This window comes from Protopterus annectens, chromosome 1.part1, assembly GCF_019279795.1.
Source record: "Protopterus annectens isolate FY-2018-M chromosome 1.part1, PAN1.0, whole genome shotgun sequence".
NCBI classification, from domain to species: domain Eukaryota; kingdom Metazoa; phylum Chordata; order Ceratodontiformes; family Protopteridae; genus Protopterus; species Protopterus annectens.
Window position 1 is genome coordinate 538,303,937 of NC_056726.1, and position 21,927 is coordinate 538,325,863.

Genomic DNA, 21,927 nt, shown 5'->3' on the forward strand with positions numbered 1-21,927 from the left:
AAGGATATGTAGTCAAACTCAAAAGGTCTCATTTTCTGACTTCAGACCTCAAAGATTTGCCAGAAAACCAAAATCTGTATTAAAAACAGGCCAAAAATATGAAGCAAAGAAATCGGAACATTCTGTGAAAATCTGGACAGTTGAGAGGTATGGAAAATGATATAACCTCTGGATACAATTCTATGCACCCAGGATATTTTGTTATGGATACCCAGGCTTTTTAATGCAGAGACAACCCCCCCCCCCCAAACGCCCCCCCGAATGCCTCCAGAGGACAACACTAAGGCTTTCAGAAACACTGGTAGGGTTTGTCAGACAGAATCCCAAAAACCCAGTTTCTGTGGGCCACCTCTAACACGGGAATGTCATCTGCCCTTACAGCTCTCCCAGAGGCAGACAGGGGAACTGCCTCCTGGAAAGTACTCAAGAGATTTACAGAACCACATCTTCCTATCCCCTTGTTAATTCCTGGAAATTTATCTGGACACTTAAGGATGGGATCCACTGTATCTGGTTCCTTCCATGCTGGGCAAGAAATAAGGTCTTAGTTAATTAGCCCGGGGGGGGGGGGCACCCAAGCCCAAAAGCCTCCAAGAACACATACTTCTCTTCAGAGGCGGTATCGGAAGACCAAACACCTTTTTGTTTTAAGAGTTCAAGAAGGTCACCAAAGGAAACAACTTCAGGTGGAAATGTGGGGGATCCCTCCCCTTCATTGAAATCGGTGTCCTCCGTGAGAGATTCCTGAAAGGAATCAAAGTGTCTCCTTTAACATGTTCTTTTCCAAGGGACCTCATCAGTGGGATGGTCAGGTGAGATATTAAAATGTTAGGGGAGTCGTAAGGGACTGATTGGGGACTTGAATTGGCTGGCTGTCCCAGCAGACTAGAAGACAGACTCAGAGCAAAGACCCGAAGGTTATACAGTAATCTGATCAGAGGTGGGTAGGGATGTCCTTTTTCCTAGGTAAAGAGAAACCCCTCTCCACAAACTCTAAGGCAGAGCACTTGAGGGAGACCGAAGCCATAGGTAGCAGATCCAGCATTTCCTGCACAGCTGGCCACCGAAACCCTGTAAGCACTCCACCCAAGGATGGAGTTAGACCCAAGCTGTCCAGAGTCAAAGCTCAGGGGCAGGGAAGTCTCCAACAAATTCAGAGTAGAATCCGGTCCTCTAGATCTGGTGCGGATGTTTTGGCTCCAAGAGTCCTCCAGGTTCTAAAGAATCTGAGCTGGATTGGTCAGGGAAGCCACTGGAGTAGAAGAATGAACCATAAAGAACCCAAATCCACCAAATGGAAGATAAAGTACAGTTTTGTACCTACCATAAATGTAGATGTTCGAGGATCCACATTGCTGCAGTCATAACCTGTGGGTAGTCCGCTGTCCTCAGTCGGCCCGAATACCAAAGTGTTAGGCTGGCGTCGGTCATAGTCGCTCTGATCCGACGTCAGTACGCAGTGGTACTAAAGCGCATGACCGACGCCATATCCTCAGTCTTTCTTGCCCCAGATGTCAGAAGGCCTAAAAAAAAAGGAGGCCGCCATAGCCAAAAATAGAAAATACCCAACCACCAATTACAGACAAAATAATTACCCCAAAAGCAACACAGCAACCCTAAACTACAGAGGGGAAGGAGGGAGGGTAAATTGGACTGCAGCAATGTGGATCCTCGAACATCTACATTTATGGTAGGTACAAAACTGTACTATGTTCTTCGTCTCACATTGCTGCAGTCATAACCTGTGGGTAGAATCCCAAAGCAAAGGTAAGGGAGGTTGGCAAAATCAAAAAGCACTAGGAGCTGCTAACATGCCCTGTAAAACTGCAGTGGCAAACCCAGCCCTAGACTTGGAATAAAGAGGGAGATGGTAATGTTTAGTAAAAGTGTGCACTGAACTCCAAGTAGATGCCTCCAAAATATCCTTAGTAGCTACTCCCTCAAAAGCAGTAGAAGTGGCAGTAGCCCTAGTGGAATGAGGTCTAATCCCAGCCGGAACCTCCTTTCCATGATGAGAATAACAAAAAGCAATACAATGGCTAATCCACTTAGAAATAGTTTGCTTTGAAACAGGTTTTCCTTGTGAACCCAAGGCAAAAGAAATGAATAACTGTTGAGACTGCCTGAACCCTTTAGTTCTGCTCAAATAATAACGTAACTGCCTGTGAATATCCAAAGTGTGCAAAATTTTTTCCCCTTTATTTTGGGGATCAGCATAAAAAGTAGGCAAATGAATAGATTGGTTCAAGGCCACATCAGAAACAACTTTAGGCATAAAAGAAGGGTTAGTACGCAAGGATACCCTATCCTTATGAAATATTAGGAAGGGTTCAACTGCCATTAGAGCCTGTAATTCAGATACCCTCCTAGCAGACGTAATGGCCAACAAAAAAGCAGTCTTCCAAGACAAAAACTTCAACTCAGATGTAGCTGCAGGTTCAAAAGGAGGTAAAGTCAGTTTTTCCAACACAAAATTGAGATCCCAGGAAGGAGTAGGAGCTCTACGTGGGGGTCTTATGTTCTTTGCCCCTCTAAGAAATTGCTTAAACAAAGGGTGAGAAAATAATGGTGGATCACAGTCATAGTGAGCAGAAATGGCTGCAGCATGAACTTTCACGGAGGAGAAAGACAAACCCTTGTCTAGTAAGTCTGTAAGGTACTGTAGTGTAACACTCAAATTAGGGCGTGAAACATCAAAGCTCTTTGCTGTGCTCCAAAGAAAAAATCTCCTCCATTTATCAGCATAAACTTTCCTTGTACTAGGCCGCCTGGCTTCCAAAATGACATTTAAAACTTGTTGAGGAAGCTGCAACCCCCCAGGGTCTAAAACAGAATATGCCAGGCTGTCAGATGCAGGGACTGTATCCTGACATTGAGGAAATGATTGCTTTCTTGAGACAAAAGGTTTGGAATTGTTGGCAAAGGCCAAGGAGGCTCCCGAACTAAACTCCTCAGCAAGGGTACCAGTGCTGACGTGGCCAATCTGGAGCTATAAGGATCATGCAAGGCTTGTCCTGTCTGGCCTTCAAGAGCACCTTGGGAAGGAGAGGCAGAGGAGGAAAGGCATAGACGTGAAGGTTGTTCCAACTGAAAGATAGAGCATCCACTTTCCAAGCTTCTGGGTGAAACATCTTTGTGCAATATTTTGGCAGTTGGAAATTTTGTGGGGACGCGAACAGATCTATGTCTGGAGTTCCCCAAGCCACTGTCAACTGTTGAAATACATGAGGATCCAATTTCCACTCGTGGGGGTCCACCAGTTGCCTGCTCAAAACATCTGCTAAGGAGTTCTGTGCTCCTGGCAGAAACCTTGCTTGAAGAGTGAGGTGCAAACTCAGAGCAGTCTCCCACAAAATCATAGCTTGTCTGCAAAGAGGGTACGAATGGGTTCCCCCCTGCTTGTTGATGTACCACATGACTGTTGTGTTGTCTGTTTGAATCAACACCTGTCCTGGTTGAAGTAGATCCTTGAAAGCCATCAGAGCAAATTGGACTGCTAACATCTCCTTCATGTTGCTATGCAAATGCTGTAGTCTGGGAGGCCACGTGTCTTGAACCCATCTCCCATTGAAATGTGCTCCCCAAGCCATGTCCGAGGCATCTGTCGTTAGGATCTGACTCGCCTCTGGTCAGGTCACAGAGAGTCCCTTGTTTAGGTGACATTCCTGAGCCCACCACAAAAACTCCCTTTGGATGCAAGGTATTATCTGAATGACAGTGTCCAAATCGTGGCAGTGTTGAGTCCATACGCTTTTGAGATACCATTGTAGCTTCCTCATATGTAGTTTGGCATTGGGAAGTACCAGAATACAAGATGCCATGAACCCCAAGGCTTGAAGGACTGTCCTTGCAGTCAGCCTGGACAGAAGGGATAATTGCTGAAAGTATAGGGGAAGATTTCTTTGTTTGTCCGGGGTCAGAAAAGCCATCTGAGAGGCTGTATTCCAGTCTCACACCCAGAAAGCACATGTCCTGAGAGGGTACTAGACTGGACTTTGTTTCGTTCACAGAATACCCTAGGCACCTTAACACTGCCATTACATACTGTAGATGCTGAAGTAACGTGACTTTGTCTTGAGCAAGAATCAGGCAATCATCCAGATAAGGATAAATTTGTATTCCTCTTAGTCTTAAGAAGGCAATCACAGGAGCCAGGACCTTTGTGAACACCCTGGGCGCAATAGATAAGCCAAAGGGCAATGCAGAGAACTGATAATGAAAAGTACCAGCCCGAAAACGCAGGAACCTCCTGCAACTGGGCCTGATAGGAATGTGAAGATAAGCCTCTTTGAGATCCAGAGTTACCATCCAGTGATCTTTGCCTAGCAGAGGCAGAAGTTGCTGTAAAGTTAACATCTTGAATTTTGGGATGTCTAGGTATGTGTTGAGAATAGACAAATCCAGAATTGGCCTCCAAGTGTTCCCCTTCTTTGGCACAAGGAACAGGCGAGAATAAAATCCTAGGGCTACTTCTGACGGAGGTACCACCTGAATAGCCCCCATTTTTAAAAGTAAAGAAATCTTGTTTGTGAGCCTCCAGCCTTTGCTGAGGAGGTATGTCCGGCATGTCTTTGAAAGGAGGCAAGGTGTGAAAATAAAACTTGTAGCCCCGATCTATAATGTCCAACACCCATTTGTCCTGGGTGACCAAAAGCCAATTTTGCTTGAACAGTGCCAACTTTCCTCCTAGAGGAGCTGCCAGACAGGAGGGATCTGGCAGCTGGAGATACAGGTCATTGGGTCTGTTTACGAAAAGGCTGACCCCTGCCCTCACCAGAAGATTGTGCAGGAGAACTCCACGTCCTAGGTCTGAAAGAACCATGGGCATGAGCTCTGCCCCTACCATGTCTAGATCTGCCCTTAGACTGGTAATCGGAAGAAGGATATGCCCATCCTTTTGCAGGCCAATTTCTGCTAAACTTAGGGGGTTGCACTTGTAAAAATTCCTTAACTGTCTGCATGGACTTAGCTTTGTCTTCCATTTTCTTCAAAACGGACTCCACAGGAGAACCAAAAAGAACTTCAGATTGGAGGGGAGCATCCAAAATTCGAGCTTTAACATGCTCTGACAAATTCTGATCCTTAAGCCAGGCGTGCCTACGAATAACTGAACCAGTGGCAGCCACTCTGGAAGAAGCCTGAAGAGCATCAAAGCCACACTGCAAGGAATGCTTACCTACCTGATCAGAGGCATGAACTAAATCCTGCAATTCCTTACACTCTATACCCTCAGCTAAAGCATCTACCTTAGATTTCAACTGACTTAACAGAAAATTCTGGTACTTCAGCATATGAAACTGGCAATTCAAAGCCCTCATAGCTAGTGTGGAGGAGGTATACACTTTTTTACCCTACCTATCCAAAGCTCTAGAATCTTTATCCAGAGGAACTGGATTCTTTACTACAGAAGCCCTGACACCCTTAGGTCCCTGGCTAATAGTTTCTGGGTCAGCTCTAGGACTCTTATATAAATATTTGAGCCTCTGGAACTCTGTAATACCTGTCTGGCTTGACAGGGGCCGGAAGTAAAGAATCAGGATTAAGGGAAGCCTCAGAAAAAACATCCTGAACAACATCCAAAACAGGGGGAATGGCCAAGGGCCTATGCTGTGGTAAAAACAAAAATTCCCTAAGCCTCTTACGAGAATCGGAGAAATCCTGACCTTCCCACTTAAAATGCTCCCTCGTTGAATGCAGTGTTTCAGAAAAAGAAAAATCCTCTAGAGGAGAAGCAGAAGGACAGGAGTCCTCTGCATCCAAATCAGAATAGGGAGGAAAATCCTGAATGTCCTCAGCTGAAGACTCAGAGTAATCTGAGGAATGCTCCAAACCCTCCACCTCTGTCTCTACCCTAGGCCTCTTATCTGGAGGGGGCATAGAACCTCTGATTAAAGTAATCAAATCCTCTGCCATTTTCAGCATATGTTTTTTAGGAACAGAGCCTGCAGAACTAGGGCTGACGCCTGTGCCAGAAAGACCAGGCCTAGCTTTAGAAGGTGCTTTAGGTGACAGAAGTAGAAGGCCTAACAACCTTATGTAAAGAAGGGACTACAGAAACTTGAGGCCCCCTCGGCCTGACCTGACTCCTGAGAGGCCAATTCCTGCAATATTAAAGGCTCCCCCTGAGACTCAGCTGAAACCTCGGCTGGATCCACAGATTCCACCGTAGTTTCCAAAGAACCGGCGTCCGCAACGGACGACTCATCCTGCTTAGACTAACGATTTCTCTTTTCGCTTCTTTAGCGGTAGCGGGCGTCGGAGGATCCGACGGCATGTTGTAGTTGCACCGCTTACCAAAAACAAGTCTAGCACAATCTAACCTGCGTTTAATGGTGCGCTTATTAAATCTAGCGCAAAAGCGACACCTGACTACGTCGTGCTCAGGCCCCAAGCAAGGAATACAGAGAGAGTGGTAGTCCCTATGAGGTATCTGTTTCCCACAAGAAATACAATTATTAACTTTTTCTGACATCCGGATTTAACTGAGGTAAGAAAAGACAAAAATATTCCCCAACGGGGTACTTAGCCCAACTTGGTCTTCGGTCTGAAACTCAGAATACGAAAATTTCAGGACGCCGAACGGCACTTGCAAATGCTGCTTCTGCTTCGGACCATGCGGCAAGAAAGACTGAGGATATGGCGTCGGTCATGCGCTTTAGTACCACTGCGTACTGACGTCAGATCAGAGCGACTATGACAGACGCCAGCCTAACACTTTGGTATTCGGGCCGACCGAGGACAGCGGACTACCCACAGGTTATGACTGCAGCAATGTGAGACGAAGAACATCTGCACAATTCCAACCACGAACACCACATCCACAAAAACCATCAGTGAAGCAGTAAAAACACACGTTGTTTAAGTAAAATTTATTACCAAGTGCTTTCGCCCACTAAAAACAGGCTTCAGAGTTAACATTTCATATCTAAAACAGCTTCTTAAATAAAGCAACTAATCATGTGACATTACCCCCCATTAACATTTTAAAGATATTGTATCATACAAATGTATATTTACATAAATTTTAAAGACTACAGATTAGAAATTACAATACTTATTCCCATCATTTTTCTTGGTTTTTAAAAACTATTTCTTAGTAACAATAATGTAATCAACTAACTGATGACTAGCAATCTCAATTTCAAAACACTCGCACTTGAGCATGTTTCATTAATGCCAGGACTCTCCCATGGCATTTAATCTTAGTTGCCATTGCAACTTGCTCTAAAATGTTTTTCATGTCTCCACTACGTTGATTAAATTCCATTCCGTCAATAATAAAAAATAAACTCTTTATAGTTCAAACAGTACTGCGGGTATGCAGTGCATTGCTGTCTTTTTTTTTTTTTTTTTAAAATGTCTTTTACATGTTCAGCCATTCCTGCTGAATTTCCCTACAAAGAATGCTGAACATGAAATCCATGTAGCTAAATATACCACCATTTCAGTATTTCAATTGCATCTACCTGGACATTGAATGGTTCCATCATATCCAGAAATGGCTACATATGGACCATCATTTACATATTTGCACCATTTACAACTCCCACACTTGTTCATCCTAGATGTCCTATTTTTACTGCCTACACCTTCCGCAGACTAAAACCAATTCATCAAGTTTTTACCTCTACTATACGTTACCATGGGTTTGGGTCCTAGTTTAGACCAACTCTTTAATATTAATTATTATTTAATAGCATTTTTAAACTTGCCATTCTCCATGATATATGCTATGTAAAACACAATCTACATCAGTGTCATTTTGTCCAGATTTTATGAAAACAGAGTCCACCATGTGAAGGACTTCTAGGATTAATTCAGCTCCATCAATACTACTCTCCTTTTCTTGTTGATTTCATCTCTCCATTCGGACTTCTCCCCAAGTCAGAGTACGATTAGATCACAAAATTAGTATCAACTCAGTCTGATGTTAGCAAAGCGTGCTTTTCCATGGTAGTATACCCTTATGGGCAGTATAAAAAGGTATATGCTTTTAGGGCATTTTTAAATTACGGGCACATTTTTAACTTCAGGGTGCAAACCCTTCACTCATGGAGGCCCTATTCTCACACATATAAATATGATTTAAAGTAGGGAGACTGACTTTTATATCAGTGAACAGGCACACAGCAGAAACCTGCACCTCCATGAAGACACTCTCTCTGCAAAAGCTTACCGAAATTGTTTTTATCTTTGTAAATATCAAATGTATAGTGTCTGCTTTATTATTAGTTAATCTATTTGTTGTTTGTTTTGGAGCTTTTCTTCCCAGGCCTCCGCTGAAAATGGATATGATTCCAGTCAGACAATCCCAGTCAACAAGTGTAAAATAAAATAAAATAAATAAATAAAATGGAGAGATAAGTCAGCAAGCAAAGGAGAGTAGTACTGCTGAAAATGAATTCATCCTCAAGTTTTGGCAAGTACCTTCATGAGGTGGACCCAGGTTTTCACAAAATCTCACCAAGACGACAATAGCATTGACAGAAGTATGTCAAAAATTAAAAAAAAAAAAAAGACAGCTGGGTGCACAAGACCCAGGATAAAAAGTGCCCAATCCTGGTAGGAGCACTGGTGCCAGGACTGGAAGAAATGACAGTGTAGAATCTTCAAAAATAAGGAAACATTCCTACAATGGGGCCAGGCCAGGTCCAGAAGGAGGGTGGCCTCCCTGTTGCAGTCCACAAAAACTGATTGCGAAGTGAAGGATTTGGTGTAAAAGGTGTACACCAGGTTACATCACAGCATGATGGAATGAGTCCCCAAAGTAAAAGGAGAAACAGGAAGATCAGGAGACATCTGAGAAGAAGAAATATGGACATGGGAAAGAAAGACTTAATATGGAATAATATCTATGCAATAGGAGAAAGCAAAACTAATTAATACAAAAAGAGCAGCACCAAAGACATTTGGAGAGAAAAACAGGCAAAGGAATCTAGACATGGAAAACTTTACAATACAAAAAATAAAGACAAAGAAGAAAAGTAAAAAAGGAGATTAGTAATGGAGAAGTTAAAGAAATGGATATGGAGATTATAGAGTACCTCCGAAGTGAAGGATTCATTGTAGAAAATCTAATTCAGAAAGCACCACAACAGGATAAAGCAATGGACCTCAAAATTAAAGGGAGAAACCAGTGGAATGGGAAGCAATTGGTCAGGTGCCACAAGAAGATATTTTGGAGCCTTCCACAGAAAGCCAGTATAAACGTTCACTTTAAGCTGGACAGCAAGGAAAGGAACAGGAAACTGTGCAAACGCAGTCAATGTTGAAGAGTGATTGGCCAGGGAGTTCCCATAGGACAGAGCAACAGATGGCAAAGGATGAAATTGAAGAGAATGTGCCACAGGAAGATGCAATAGAAACTTTCTACTGAATGCCCGCAGGAAATAAGAAAACAAAAAATAAGCCCTCGGTTTAGAAGGAAGTGAGCCAAGAGAAGAGTTGCTTGACTTAACAAACATATTAAGATCAATGAAAGAAATAGACTGCAGAAGGTCAATAAAACCCAAAAAGTCAGAAGTTTGATAAAACAAAAGCAATTAAGATAAGAAGTGTCACTGTTAGAAGACTATAAAAGAGAGAATAGATAAAAAATACTAAGAAAGATGTACAAGATAAAATCAAAGCACAGTATTAGAACAGATCAGGATCTATCAAGCGCCATCGCAATTAAACTAAAAATCTCAGCACAGGATAGAAGTACAAGAAATAATAAGAACTTTAAAAGGTACAGGATATGAAATGGGATTTAGCAACAGCCAGAGAGATTGAAACAAAGTTAAGCAAAGCCTCTAATTGGAAAACCCCAAGCCTAGCAGTACCTAACTGCTAGTTAAAAGTATCAACATCTTTGCACAAAGATTTAGCCATGAGTAAGAACTATTTATATGCACACAACAAACAGACGCCAACCTAGCTGACAAGAAAAACAATGCTCCTACTGAAAAGAGAACCTGCAAGTGACCCTAAAAATTATAGGCCAATAACTTGCCTTCCGATGCCGTATAAACTATATACTGAAATTGATGCAGACAGAATTTATAGTCATTTAGAAGACAACTCAATTATGGCAATAGAACAAAAGGGAAATAAAAGTCATATGGAACAAAGGATCACTTGTCAAGTCATACTGGAGAAATGTAAAAAAGGGAAGAATTTAAGTATGGCATGGACTGACAAAAGCATTCGATAGTATCCCACATTCATGGATAAGAGAGAGTGCTTAAAAATGTATAAGATACACCCTACGCTGACAGACTACATTACAGTGACTTTGAAACAGTGGCAGATCACTTTGCAATTAAGCCATGATGTTGCTGTTCCTTCGGCTTTTCCCGGTTAGGGGTCACCACAGCAGAACACTGGTCTGCTAATGATTGGCAGTAGATTTTCATAGTGCCAAGGTGCCAGCTCGACGCCCAACCTTCAAAGACACGCCCATTCACGCATGTCTTTCGAACGCCAGTCAACCATGGGGAGGACATGCAGACTCCACACAGGTGTTTCAGCAGAGAATCCAATGGCAGAACTTCTTGCTGTGAGGCGACAACGCTACCGCTGCACCACCGCAACTAGGACAAGTTATTATTCCAGGGATAAAAATTCAAAAGGGGAATATTCCGGGGCGACTGTCACCGCTGCTATTCTGCCTTGCACTTACCCCATTAAGCTGTCTAGTTAACAGCTTAGGCCATGGCTATAATTTGGCTCCTAGAAAACAACAAAGTATAAAGACTTTTCATCTTCTTTGCCGAGGATTTAAAACTGTATAGCTTCATCAGATAAGGAACTGAAAGCACAACTTCAAGTTTTCAAAATTTTTTTTAGATGCAAAAATGTCATTTGGTTTTGATAAATGTGCAAAAGCAACCTTTAAAGCAGGAAAACTGCAGCACCAAGAAAACATCAGTTTAGGACACAAATGTGATATAAAGAACTTGAGCAAGAGGGAGTGTATAAATATTTGGGAATTGATGAAGAATCAACAATAAAACATGAACAAATGTGAATAAAAGTTAGTAAGGAATACTTTAGAAGACTTAAATTAATCTTGAAAAACAGCGTTGACATCTAGGAACAAAATCCAAGCTATAAACCAATCTGGACTTCCTGTCCTAACTTACAGTTTTGGAGTAAACGACTGGCTGCAAAATATGATGGATAAATTAGATAAGAAAACAAGGATGCTTCATGCTCACAAATGATTTATAAAAATCAGTGGATACCAAGACTATATATTCCCCACTGCAAAGGAGGGATGGGCCTCCTTGAAATTGATTGCATGTATAGATCTGCAATAGTGGGACTCCACACATATCTGCTGACCTCACAAGACCAAATGTAGTGAAATTTTTGAAGCAGGAGGAGAATAAATCTAAGATGATTTCCCTGCTTAGTCTAGCAGAAGCATATCAGCGTCAAGCAGGAATGGCAAACAAGTAAATAAAAATCAGTTGTTGCCTGAATGTGCCAAAGGAAAAAAAAAAAAAAAAAAAAAAAAGGATACAAGGTAAAGGAATAGATGAGAAGGTAAGAAGTGTGGAAAATGCATAAATATAGTAGCAAGTACAGAAAACTTCTGGAAGAACCTCATGTGGATCAGGATCAGGAACAAAACGCAGGAATTGTTAAGGAGAGGCGAATTCAAACCAAGAGATGAAAGGCTAATATTGGCAGCACAAGATAGTGGGCTATGTACATGGTGGTTTACAAAATCCATTGAACATGTAGGGGAGGGCAGACAAAAGTAGGTTTTGTAAATCAGAACTGGAAACAGTTGCACACCTCACTGCTGGTTGTGACATACTAATGGCAGGACGACTGTATACTGAAAGGCATAATAATGGGGGCAAGATTGTTGCACTGGAGATTGTGCAAACATTATGGTATTTAAGTGGCTGAAAAACACTGGAAACATAAGCCACAAAGCATCATAGAAAATGATGAAGCCTACATTACATGGGCTCACCCATTACAAACAGTTCTAAAGATAGATGCTAGAAAACCAGATATAGTGATCCATGAAAAGAAGACAAAAACAGCATTGATTATTCAAATTGCCACACCCAGTGACTACAGTGTCTTGCGTAGAGAGAGACACAGTCATAGAATATCAGGATTTGCAGGCAGAAACAAGAGCAATGTGGAAGAAAGATGCTCAGACAGTTTCAATAGAAGTAAGAGCAACAGGTCTTCTAAAAATGTATCTACAATCGTACTTGGATAGGTTACCAATACATGTAACTCCATACGAATTGCAAGAGTCGTCTTACTGGGCACACTGCGGATACTGCGAAGAGCACTTCTGGCTGACATAAAAAGTTGAAACAATACTAATATTCATGAACTTTAAATCATACTTTGACTTATGAATGGGGTTCATTCTCATCATGGTATTAGAAACCCAAAATACTTGGAGAAATAATTAAAAAAAAAAAAAAAAAAAAACCCACAAAGTTTACCGGGGGGGGGGTCAGTTGATTGTGTGTGATCATGCATGGTGAACCTCTCTTAACGTGCAAGGTTTCTGTAGTCTCAGAAAGATGGAAAGGACACACAAAAAAGGGAATGGAAAATGCTAATCTTAAGGACAAAGTGCATTACTGCCACTTCTTCCCAGCATTAGTGTCTAGCCACTGTACCTCCCTACTCCCATCAATAAAAGGTACCCCTTCATCATAACTAAATTTAACTGCTCATGTTCCTGGTTTCAGGCAAAAGACACAACAGGCTTTAGAGCTGTGGGTGAACAGTCGAAGCCTCAGTAAGAAGTATGGTAACACAATGTACTCAAAACTCTCCATTACTTTCCCAAACATCTCAAAATCTGTGTTGTATTGGCTCAAGACAGGAACCACATTTAATTGTTAAAGCAGTAAAGACTAAAGCACATCTATACAAGGCAGGGAAAATAATGAGCTTCACAATTTAAAAGAAATGCACTTAAGTAAACAGGACAGCCCAAAACAACTCTAACCTCTTCCAATTTACTTATGCCACAATAGGGCTGCGATAAGTAGCGGATTCAGCTTCTTGACAGAAAATAATCAGTCTTTTAATAGGAAAAAAAGTAAACCATTACTGCCCTCTGGTGGAATGCTAATGGAAATTCTCCAGAGACCTACCAGTGCTCAATGGCAATACGCAATTGTCCACTTTCTCCTGCCACTTTGGACTTCTTAAGTTTTAAGACAGCATTTATTTCAGATGCAGGATCTTTGCCTCCCTTTTCAGTGGGCTTGTCAGCTGCTGCAGTCCTCTTTCTTCCCTTAGGAGCCATCTGCATTAAAAATGTTAGAGTATACATAAGAAGGCAGATTCTGCACATCATGTTCATCATGCAATAACATACAAGCTTGGATGCAACCACCTTCCAAACATATTCATGCTACACTTCTATCAAATTCATTTTCAAATGGTATGGGGAGTTGTGGCCTCCAACAATTTGGGGGGGGGGGGGTACACATAAATATGCCACTTTCAATGATTGTTTACAAAAGCCAGTGTTGTTGAATGATGAACAAGAACCCATAGTACATCAGGGTGTACTCTGTGCTCAGGCAGACGCTGCGTAACAGGACAGCACAGCAGCAAACCCTATATACAGCCCAACAACATTGGTGTACTTGGGGCAAGACACATTTGGTTGTGGTACCAGGTCTGCCTGAACCAAAGAAACAGTACTGCCAGCATTTTTTTTCCTACTTTGCAAAGAAGTTTTACTTGAAACATCACGGGCATGTTGCGTAGCTCTGTATGCTGAACAAAATCAGCAGAGAAAGAGGATCACCGAACTTTCAAGTCCTACACCACTGGTGTACATGAGGTTAAGACTCTCACAGATAATCCCACTGGGACTATACACCAATGGTATGGTTTGCAAAATGTGAAAGCCCAGGGATGGGGGTGTCACTTGCATTTGTACCCCACACAGCACTGTTGCTACACAGCAGGTAGGACTGCATACTGTGTCTTACCCCAAATGTGAACTAGGTTTTACGACTCACAAAAAGGGTTCTAGTATGCACAACAACATACCAGGCCAGCTCCATGGTGCGCAGTGGTTAGAAAATAGCCTTCCATAGTTTCTCATGGAATTATCAATCACAGACTTAAAGCCCTGTGCAAAGTTAGGCATTTAGGAATACAGATTCCATTGTGAATCCTGCACGCTAAAACTCAGGGTTTATTCAATAATGGGAATAAACCGATTTACACCAGGTGAAGTCAGATTCTGGCACAGACTAGCATCTTATCCAAGAGTGGTTCCCTGTCTTCTGCCCAAATGCTCCAGTTACCTCTTCAACCTTGAAATGAATAAAGTAAAATGGATGAAAGAAACCAGCATTTAGTCAACTTACAAAAGATCATATGTACCGAGTTCTGCAGTGGGGTTTCCTACCTTTCCAGAAGGCGGCTACATAAAACAGACACTTCTTGGTCACAGTTTAAGAGATCCTGAAAGAGAGGACTGTGCAGTAATTAAGTAGATGGTCCTACCCAGCATTGCCAAAAGGGATTGTACCAACAGGCATGTGACCTGAGAAAGTAGGAAGAAAAAGGGACTACCCATTTGCCAGAGATGGGCAGTGGTCAGAGTTACGACAAAAAAGTGAGACTTCTACTTGGCTTTATGTTTAATCTCTCACTGGTGAATGTGAAGTAAAACTACATACTTTGTGAAGTCACTTGTAAGCAGGAAAGAAGAGTGAGTAGCTCACAGTAAAGCTATGGAAATCCACAGGTCTTTACCCATACTAAGCAGAAGTAGGAAAAGTCTTAAGATATGTATATGATCAAACCAAGTACTATTTAAGTATCACTGGTGAGGCAAATGCTGTATTAACATCTGCATAGTTTTACCCAGGAGAATGAAGGCAATGAAGATAATCAATTTAATTTTTGTATTGTTTAACGTAAATAACACATTCCATCACTAAGCTTTAGTCCAGGCACAAGTTCCACTGATCACAGAAGAATACAGCCTTGATTACTATGATCAGTCGGGTTAGCAACTCAAGCATGCTCTGGAGCTGGCACACGGAAGAACAGGAACAAACAGGCTTAGCATGTTCACCTGTGTTCATGGAAGTGGTTGTGTCATCAAGAGCATGCCTGGGCATATGCTCCCAAATTTTGGTGTATACTACAGAACTACTCAAGGAGAGGATCAGAGCCCGCACAACATGTTACATGCGATTGTGTTACCATACATCACAAAGGCTCACTATACATTAATTCAGTGTGGTGCGGCAGTACAGTACTTAAAACACGTGCAGGACTGCATACAAGGCATCTTGATGTGGTAAGTGCATCCTCCAAAATGACCCAGTGTCACCGAAACAGCCAAACTGAATACAATAATTAAAAGGACCTCCCTCCTTTATTTTATAACATCTAACCTTCTCCAGGTAATGCTACTACATTTGTGATGTATTAGCAGGTTAAATTGCCGAACACCCAGCAATCCCAAAGAGCAATATTTTAGTGTTAGTGGAGATGACTTGTACTACTAGTGCAGATGAGTTGTACTACTAGTTTGCCAGCCACCGACTCAGTATGCTAAAGAAGCTTGTTTACACTTGGAAAGGCCTTACTAAGAGTGAATAAAGAATTCTGCATAGCAAAAACTCATGCTTCAGCATGATGACAGATGAACACTATGAACAATAAAGGACCCAGGACCAAATCAAAAAGTCTAGAGAGGGTTATCTGGTTAGAGAAGTAGTGGAGTCTATGGCCCGAACTCAAAAATAACCAATATAATTTTCACCAAAATTCACCAAACTTACGCAAACAGTAGTCTCTGCATCTCCCACGATCACGAATTAAAAAAAAAAAAAAAAAAACTTGCAGAGAGGAGAAACTGCTATGTGGAAAAACTGAAACAGGAGGGCTGCATTTGAATTAGTCATCACCACCACTGCAGGTGCATGCTAGATTGTTTATCTTCCTGTACCTAGTCAGTCCCATTCAGTAATCACAACAGCCAGGGATTCCTGGAAAGCAGAGCACCCTATAACCCATTTGCTCTGGTCTGAAATCCTATATGAGCTATCCACTCACAATGACAGTTGGATGGTATCAAGTGGGCCAGCCCCACTGGTTCTGTGGGATGGCCTACCCACTCTCCTGGCACTGCCCTCCCCCTGCAGCAGATTTTTCAAGCTGTGTTAAAACTGCAGTCTGAGGGTTTCTCTCAGTTCACAGTACAGCTTGCACACACTGGCTCAAGATCGATAAACTTGAGCTCGCACCTCTCAACACCTTAGAGTAAGAAATCTGTTCAAATCAAAAAAGAACGGGAGGAAAAATGCCAAAAAAAGATTTTAAACACTCCTCTTTTAAAAGTTAAAAAGTTGCTAGAATAAAAGGTTGTGTGTTAGGATGCATTTTCTGAATGATATAAAGTCCAAAATTCAGATGTGTGTCATTTGACGACTTGGTGATTTGCCAGAAAACCAAGACCAAAAGTCTGGACAGTCTAGAGCCATACTTGGGCTCCACAGGGTTAACAATTAATGCTCCTGTTTGTGTCACCTATGGTGAGCTGAACCCCCCCCCCCAGATGGGATAGTAGGGAGAGGCTGCCCACTATCCTTCCCTGCCTGCTCCTACAGGTGCCCATAAGCTGCTACCTGAACTTTGATCTCCTGTGACTGTGATGTTTTCAGAGCTTTCTCTCCATTACCCCACCATTGGGAAGATATTATCAAGAAATACATTCCATGGGGAAGGGTGGAATCCAGCTGTCTCTGTAGACAGTCAACCCTGAGCCTAAAATAAAATATCCTCATAACTAGATTAAATGAGGCTAAAGGCTTGGCTCAGTGTCACATGGGTAAAAGCCCTAATTACACCACGGGTGACCACTGATGAATTAGTGGCATGGATTCCAGTGGGCCAAGGCAGCTCATCACAGAGGAAGACTGCTTGGCACGTGGCACTGGAGATACCTATTAGAAGCTGGCTATATCACCCACTTGCAGATACTGTGTTAGCGATTTCTACATCAGGCAGGGACTTATGTTGCCCTAACTCTGCAGAGAAGTGTGCAATATTGTGTGTTTATACACACACACAATTTTAAGTGGACCTGTGTATTTATCACTGGTAGACATCAGTCTACTCAAAACAATTTAGCACAGTACACAAATGGTCAAAATGTGTGCGTGTGGGGGGGGGGGGGACAAACCAATACGGTTTATAAGGTAGAACTAATGGTCCACAGGCTCTCGACTAGCATAGTGATGGGATAGTCTCCAGCCTCATGGAACAAACGGGCCAAGTGGGTGCAGCTGCGACAAGCTACATGGCAGAGTCCTGCAGAGAACAGGAAGAGAAACATAAACCAGGACTGCATGAAACAGCAGTCTTAAAAGGACTGTGAAAGAAGCCTTACCTCCCCCACTTGCTGCTACTACCAGAACCAGATACTTTGAAAATGCTCTTAGAACAGCTAAGCCAAAAGGAATATTGAAACCTAGAAATTCCCTTGGTCAACTTAAACCCTTTTGCATAACATGCAATTTAATTTGCTGTCATAAGCAGCTTAAGGATCCAATATCATCATCCAACCTCCCTGAAAGCGTTGGGTGATATCCATACTTGTTTACGTTTAATAATTCCACAACAGGTCTTCAGTCTCCTTCATTTGAAACAAGATGGGTTGATAGACAAGCACAAGGCTAGCAGCCCTTGTGGACCATTTAAGCCCAGCCAGTTTCTGGCAAGGGTGACAAAACCCTGCACCTTGTGTTTGTGAGGCAAGACACCTTAACCACTATACCAACTCCCATAAATATTTGGAATATCTATCCATCTCAGGATGTACACATTCTATAGCCCCCTCTGCAATAACTTGCATAAAATGGCATTTTCCTTACGCCAAAAAAAAAAATCCCTTGGTATTTAGAATAAATTAAAGGTTGTGACAGTATGTGTCAATTAACACCTCTCCAGGAGGATCAGCCCTCAATGGAGGTATGGATTTGTGGAATTCTGAACTCAGTGCTGTAGAAGTAAGAACTTTTTCATCCTCCTGTCTGCTTTGCCTTGGAATAAAAGCATCTGAAATAGGGGCAGGACACAGTGGAGGTCAGCAGAGACAGAGCGAGACTAACACTGGAGGCAGAGAGAATGGAAAGACAAAGCTTTGATTGAGCAAGCAGCAGATAATGAATTCTGTACTCTGGGGTGAAGTTGAGAGGACAGCATCTCTTCAGGATATCTGAAATACATGCCTTACCTCTACTGGAATGGACTGAGCAGATGCTTCAGTTTCAACAATATGAAAAAAAAAGTCAATCTTGTGTCTTTCTCTGCCAGTTTTCTAGATCACAGCATAGTGGAAATAACCAAGTCATTTAGATAGTGCACATGGGTTGCCCTGAAAAGGAACACCTGTTTTCAGGTACCTACATAGTTTAAAAGAAAAAAAAAATCTGCACTTGAATTTTTACAGCTCATTTAAATTTTAATACATATGCTTTTTTTTGTTTTCCTAAGTCCTTTCAGTTCGGAGATATTTGTTGTGGTAGGTTTGGATGCCCTAAAGGATGAGGCTGCTGACATGTGAAAGGATTTGACCAAATATAGGGATACCACAGGAGCAGTCCAAGCAGGTGCAACATCTGCACAAGGGAGTTTGCATTTACAAAGACTACAAAATACCCAGCCTTTGTGATACAGATGCTGTAGTCGACGGTTAGCTTAACAAAAACACACTTTTAAAATTATTATTTTATTTAAAACAGCAGTTCACCACACACACACACACACACACACACACACACACACACACACACACACACACCTGCTGTCCTCCAGGAACAGAGAAGGCGAATGGGCTATGAACTGATTTATCAATGCATTTTGAGTTGCAGGGAATCTGTTGGAGTTTTTAAACAAACAAATACTGATACTCCGAGAATTTGTGTAGGTTGAATGTGTGATGGCTACTGGAACCTAGTAAATAAGAACACCATCTTTTCACCGAAACCAAATCTCTATTACAACGTAAATGATTCTCTCACAGCTTGAACATTACTATAAGATTCAGAGGCTTAAGACTATTGGCAATTGAGCAACCTTCAAGTGGTCCAGACTACAATTTACTGCAAATCATTTTGTTATGTTGGAATGTCCAGCAGGCAGACTTACCTAAAAAAGGCCTCATGAAAACAGGTAGTACTCTGGCTGGTACATGCAATAAAAAGCTGCAGGCTGCCCTTGGGAAAGCAAGCTGTACTGCTGATTATCTCATCCCAAGCGGACATACTGGATCCATTTACAAATGGCATCAGATACTTAAATTATTGCCAATTATCTTCTCTTTGTATCTGGGTAAGAGTAGGATTCTACTCACAACCAGAGTCTTACCTGCGTTAGACACATGTACAGAGGTGTGTTGGGGGCTCATTGTGCATGTCCTTCTGGGTTGAATACCGCAGACCACATACACTCATGTAAGCCACCACCAGACTGTAGCTCTATTTACCTTATATGAGGTACTGCAGGGTCCTTGCAATGTTACAGATCCCAGCACTAGCAAGGGCAGCTGTCACCTTTTCTTTGTCCAGCTCACAAACTATAGAATCAGTGTACCTGATGGAGTCAACATTTACCAAAACACTTCTACCTTGATGCTTAGAGTTAGTGGCAGTGGAAAGTCTGCAGTCTGCAAACTGGTGACTCACAGTTGTGACAGCATTTGTGGAGCCCTGTCAGTCAACAGCTGCCAAAGCTCTTCAGTCAAAGATTCTGAGATTTGAGGAGAATTTTTTTTTTAAGCCACAGAACATGTTATTTTTATGTGATGCCAGAGATTCATCATCTTCTTTCAGCTGTTCCCGTTAGGGGTCGCCACAGCGGATAATCCGTTTCAATTTCTTCCTGTCCTCTGCATCTTGCTCTGTCACACTAACCACCTGCATGTCCTCGCTCACCACATCCATAAACCTTATTTTAGGCCTTCCTCTTTTCCCCGTTACCTGGTAGCTTCATCCTTAGCATCTTTTTCCCAATATACTCAGCATCCCTCCTCAGCACATGTCCAGAGATTATGGACAAGTATAAGTACTGTCCATCAACCATTTAAACCCCTACATTAACTTATCACTTAATACTCTTTCCACCAGTCAGCAAACTTTCTTCTGGCCAAGTTAATTTCTAAGCAAATAAATTCAAGATCCGAAGAAGTCATCTTACTACTGTACTGTTCCCTTATCGGAGCCATCACTGCATACAATTACCCTTTTAGATGTATAAATCCAAGCATATGTGTAAATCCAAGCATATCACTCAACTAGAAAGGCCCCGGCAATTTTTAACCAAAAAGTAATATTAAAAGGTCTTAAATCCTTCATCTAGTTCGACTAGCACAACTCATATCAGTAGCCTACAAGTTCCTCTGAGGTGGCCTATGCCGCACTGAGACATGAAAGACCCGATCCTATTTGTCCTACTGCTCGGCAAAGTCAGTGACTGCACAAAACACCCAAACTAGGTAGCTACATTTAAACAAATAAGATTCACAGGATGGATAGGTTCTAGACAAATTATTCATAAAAAGAGCCCAAGTCAAAAGGGAATGTAGACAGTATTACCAGTCGAGATACCTATAAAACAGTCGATGAGCACACCAATCCGGGCAACTGACCTGCAGGAAAAAATTATCATAAGCAAACAATATCGGCATGTAATGCAGTGCAGCTGAGCCAGAAGCAAACAGCCACAATGCACTACCAGTGGACATTTTTCAGCTTACTATATTATATATAATCTCTTCACAATACTCCACCTATGGCTGTTGGGTTCCTGAATAAACAATTCAATAGCAAAATACATACCCACAAAAAGGTATTTCACTATCAAATCAGCTACTGATAGACTAAATTATTATGAAATGTGATTGATTGTTCACAGCTTTGACATTATGGGTTAGGAGTTTTTCTGAAACAGCAGGCAGGTTAGGGTAGGGTTAATGAGAGCAAAGGTGCAGTACAGTGTGTGTGTCCAGGCTGTCTAGATTAGTGGCAGTGTTACAGAAGGGGGTTTTGAACTACAAGGTGCAAGCCAATATAGAAAAACACGACGACAAACAATACACACACAACCCTACCTCCTCACCCTATACACTACCTCCTACTTCCCTGTTTTAACCACACTGTTTTTGTTTAGTAAGCCACCTACACAGAACTATTGTCACTCTGATGCTTTCCTCCTGAGCTCATCAAGAAGCTACAACAGACTGGAGCACACTTCCTACAGCCTGCTGTGTTTGTAAATGTATTTACATCAATGGGTACATTGATCTGCAATTACAAAACATCAGTGTTACTCTAACTCAATAATTTGTTTGCATACTGAACTGCTCTGTGGACCATTAGCTACACAGCACCACCTGTGTTCTCCTTTATATAACTGGATATACCTGTAAACAAAATTGACCAAGCATTCCATAAGATGTTTAGTAGCAAACTCTGCTCTACTGACTGGCTCCAATCTAGCCACACCTGTAAAGTGCCAATTATCAGAAGTACATAAAGAAAAACTCTCCAGCTGTTGTGTAAAATTAGTAGGATAGCAACATATGTATTAATGAACTGAAAAAAAATTAGCTGAAACAGCAGCAATACATATCTTATATTACTACAGCAGTACACTTTACCCGTCTGCATATGCTCTTGTACTCCACACCCCTCAAAGGCTTGCACATCGCCACTTGGGGGGGGGGGGGGGGTTACTATACATTTTGCACTGCAACAATCATTTCACAATAGGCTTACCAAAACACTTCTCAAAACTAGAACTTGCATGGCAAGAATGTACAGTGCAGAAATTGAAGCACTACCAAGAAACCATTACAAGTGACTGCAGAAAGGCAGTAAATAACCATCTCTGAATACAAGCAATGGCAAAGTA

General features: G+C 41.9%; 1 protein-coding gene across 1 annotated transcript in view; it reads right to left on the bottom strand.

Moving 5' to 3' along the window:
• The window catches only part of SELENOH (selenoprotein H), a 278,702-nt gene that overhangs the window by 249,593 nt on the left and 7,182 nt on the right, over positions 1-21,927 (bottom strand). The window contains exon 2 of the mRNA XM_044076575.1: positions 13,128-13,282. Within this exon, the coding sequence (XP_043932510.1) occupies positions 13,128-13,282 (155 nt within the window). The remainder of the gene's footprint in view (positions 1-13,127; positions 13,283-21,927) is intronic.